Source organism: Acartia tonsa, chromosome 2 (assembly GCF_053477335.1).
Source record: "Acartia tonsa isolate MP-2025a chromosome 2, ASM5347733v1, whole genome shotgun sequence".
Taxonomy (NCBI): Eukaryota; Metazoa; Arthropoda; class Copepoda; order Calanoida; family Acartiidae; genus Acartia; species Acartia tonsa.
The window spans coordinates 10,206,249-10,209,097 of NC_137261.1; the positions used below are offsets into that span (position 1 = coordinate 10,206,249).

Consider the following 2,849-nt stretch of genomic DNA (forward strand, 5'->3'; position numbering starts at 1 on the left):
ATTAATTTCGTTAGTGGTATAAGCTGTTCTCTACCTTACTTTATTTTTATTTTTCCTAAAATTATACTTAACACAATAATTTAATTCAAAACTATTTTAGATCATTTTGATTTCAATATTCAAGTTAAATTATAATTAATTTTTTTTAAATCCTCGAAAAAAATTAAATTGGAAAAAAAATCCGCGAACGAAAATTTGAAAAATCCTCAAACTGAAATTTGAAAAATCTACGAGTTTATAAAAAGGGTCCCAATCTCATTATATTTTTGACCACCGACAAGGAAGGTTATCTGACTTCAATCGAGAAAGGTAATTTTTTTTTATTTAATTTATAATAATTATTTATCGCATCGTATTATAGATAGCTTTCTAACTTTTTTACTTAATTTATAATAGTTATTTATCGCATCGTATTATAGAAAGCTTTCTATTTTTTTTCTTAATTTAGAATAGTTATTTATCGCATCGTATTATAGATAGCTTTCTATTTTTTTTACTTAATTTATAATAGTTATTTATCGCATCGTATTATAGATAGCTTTCTTATTTTTTTACTTAATTTATAATAGTTATCTATCGCACCGTATTATAGATAGCTTTCTATTTTTTTACTTAATTTATAATATTTATCTATCGCACCGTATTATAGATAGCTTTCTAATTTTTTTACTTAATTTATAATAGTTATCTATCGCATCGTATTATAGATAGCTTTCTATTTTTTTTACTTAATTTATAATAGTTATTTATTGCATCGTATTATAGATAGCTTTCTGTGGATATTAAAATAAAAAACAATCAAAGTTCAACCCATTTTGTTAGATCCTAGGGTCTAACAAAACTGGTATTAATTACATAATTTTTACAATGTATACGTAAGCATTTAAAGTTGTTATTATTTTATCAAAATTAAATTTTGTGTATTAATTATATTTTATCTTTTTAGACTACAAAGAAGTGAATCAGCCGAAAACATGACTTGGAATAGATACAATTTGGATTTGACCAAGAACCCGCCATGTGACAGCCCGCATCTGAACGCGGGGCAGCTGTTAGGACCCATCCTGCCGCTGGTATCTGCCGCCTTGTTCTTTATGCTGTATGTAACCAATGATCCCGGAGACTGCAATGTTGGTTTCTTGGAGTTCGCTCTGGTTGCTGGATGTATATCTCTGTTCATTGTCATCATTGGCCTGGCTTGTAAGATTATGGTAGAGGATGCCTGGGCTAAAGGAACGCTATCAAGAAAAGAAAACACTGTTGTCTGGCTTATAATTAATTCTCACTATGCGATGCTTCTGTCCCAGGTAATAATGTTCTTTGCTTTCTTTATCTACGCTGCTCTTACTCATAGAAACATAACTTATAGGGATATGGCCAGTGAAAACTACTGTGCTATACACATATCTCGGAGCACGTATGGTATTTCAGCAGTTTGCTTTGCCTCCTCTCTCTATGCAACCCTGTACATCATTGCAGTCTGGGTATTTACAAGAAAGGGGGGATTAAAAGACGATAGCATCCAATTGGAAGAGGTGATAGTTTCCCCTGCATCCTCCCCCGCCACCAGAAGTTCACCATCTGCAGGATTCCGCGCGTCACCTGAGCGGCCAAGGAGCATCAGATCCATGGATACATCCAGTTCTGACGATAACATCCAATTGGAAGAGGTGATAGTTTCCCCTGCATCTTCCCCCGCCACCAGAAGTTCACCATCTGCAGGATTCCAAGCTTCACCTGAGCGGCCAAGGAGCATAAGATCCATGGATACATCCAGTTCTGATGATTCTGGCAGATCTGTTCCTTAACAATTTGATTTAAAACTAGTATTAGATCCAGAATAAAAAATAACTAAAAAGTATAAAAGACTTTTTCACTCAGTGAATTTATCATAAAATAAGTAAATAAATAAATAATAATAATACAATATATTTGAATTTTTTTTATTAAAATTCTATAATATAAAGTGGTAAGGTTTTTTGTCTCAAGCTAAAGATCTCGGAAATTACACGTCCGAATAGGCTGTGCTTTTATGGAAAGCCTTATAAATATCTTGTGGTGGTTTGAGGCTTTTGTTCTGACATCCCACGCCCTCCCCTTGAGGCTAGAGGCGAAGAAACTAGTCCTTATAATAAAGTAAAAGAATGTTTGTTTGTCTGTACCGAAAGATTTCGCTAATTGCTTAACCGATCGGGTTCTCCTTAACAGGGTAGCTTCTCATAGGTCCCGAGAAGGTTTATAACTATTTTGGGAGAGGGTACAACCAACCTCCAAAGAGAAATCGCCCCTAGATTATTACATATTAATTTCAGCTTATACTAATAAAGAAATTTTTTTAATCACGAAACCTATACGTGATTTTCAGCTGTCGGTAGGTGGGGGGGGGGGAACACTTAATAGAATTGACAACCTCTTTATCTGCCCCCCAAATATTATTTTAGATTTATTTCGCTTATTGGATATATCCTATTCCTGCATTAGTTTGGAAATTAGAATCTACCTGCAGAGAATTTAATCATATATAGAAATTTATGCTTTTATCGTTCTTTATTTTAATCTTATGCTTTTTAAAATTGAAGCTTTTCTAAAATTAGGGTCGGATAGCTTTTTTCGTTAATTTAGACATGTTAGAATTGTCCTAACGATTTCAAACTTTGCACAGTGATACCTGTAGAAGTTAGATACGATTAAGAAAGCGTAGTAACTCTATAATCATTACCAGAATGTCCGTACGTCCATTTTAAAAATGTAGATTTTTAAATTTTTTAACAATTTTTACATGATCTAATTATCCGATTGTCCTGATTTCTAGGACAACAAAGTACAAAGCAACTCTATAATCAAGTGGT

General features: G+C 32.8%; 1 protein-coding gene across 1 annotated transcript; it reads left to right on the top strand.

The window, feature by feature from the left end:
• Positions 1 to 230: 230 nt before the first annotated feature.
• LOC145312704 (uncharacterized) lies at positions 231 to 1,927 on the top strand. Its single transcript, XM_080151963.1, has 2 exons — positions 231 to 309; positions 947 to 1,927. The coding sequence occupies exon 2, from the start codon at positions 975 to 977 to the stop codon at positions 1,806 to 1,808; it is 834 nt and encodes a 277-aa protein (XP_080008089.1). The 5' UTR covers positions 231 to 309; positions 947 to 974; the 3' UTR covers positions 1,809 to 1,927.
• The last annotated feature ends 922 nt before the right edge of the window (positions 1,928 to 2,849 follow it).

What these genes read in the sequence shown, in the direction of transcription:
- LOC145312704 (XM_080151963.1), top strand. Translation starts at nt 975, where the DNA reads ATGACTTGGAATAGATACAATTTGGATTTGACCAAGAACCCGCCATGT.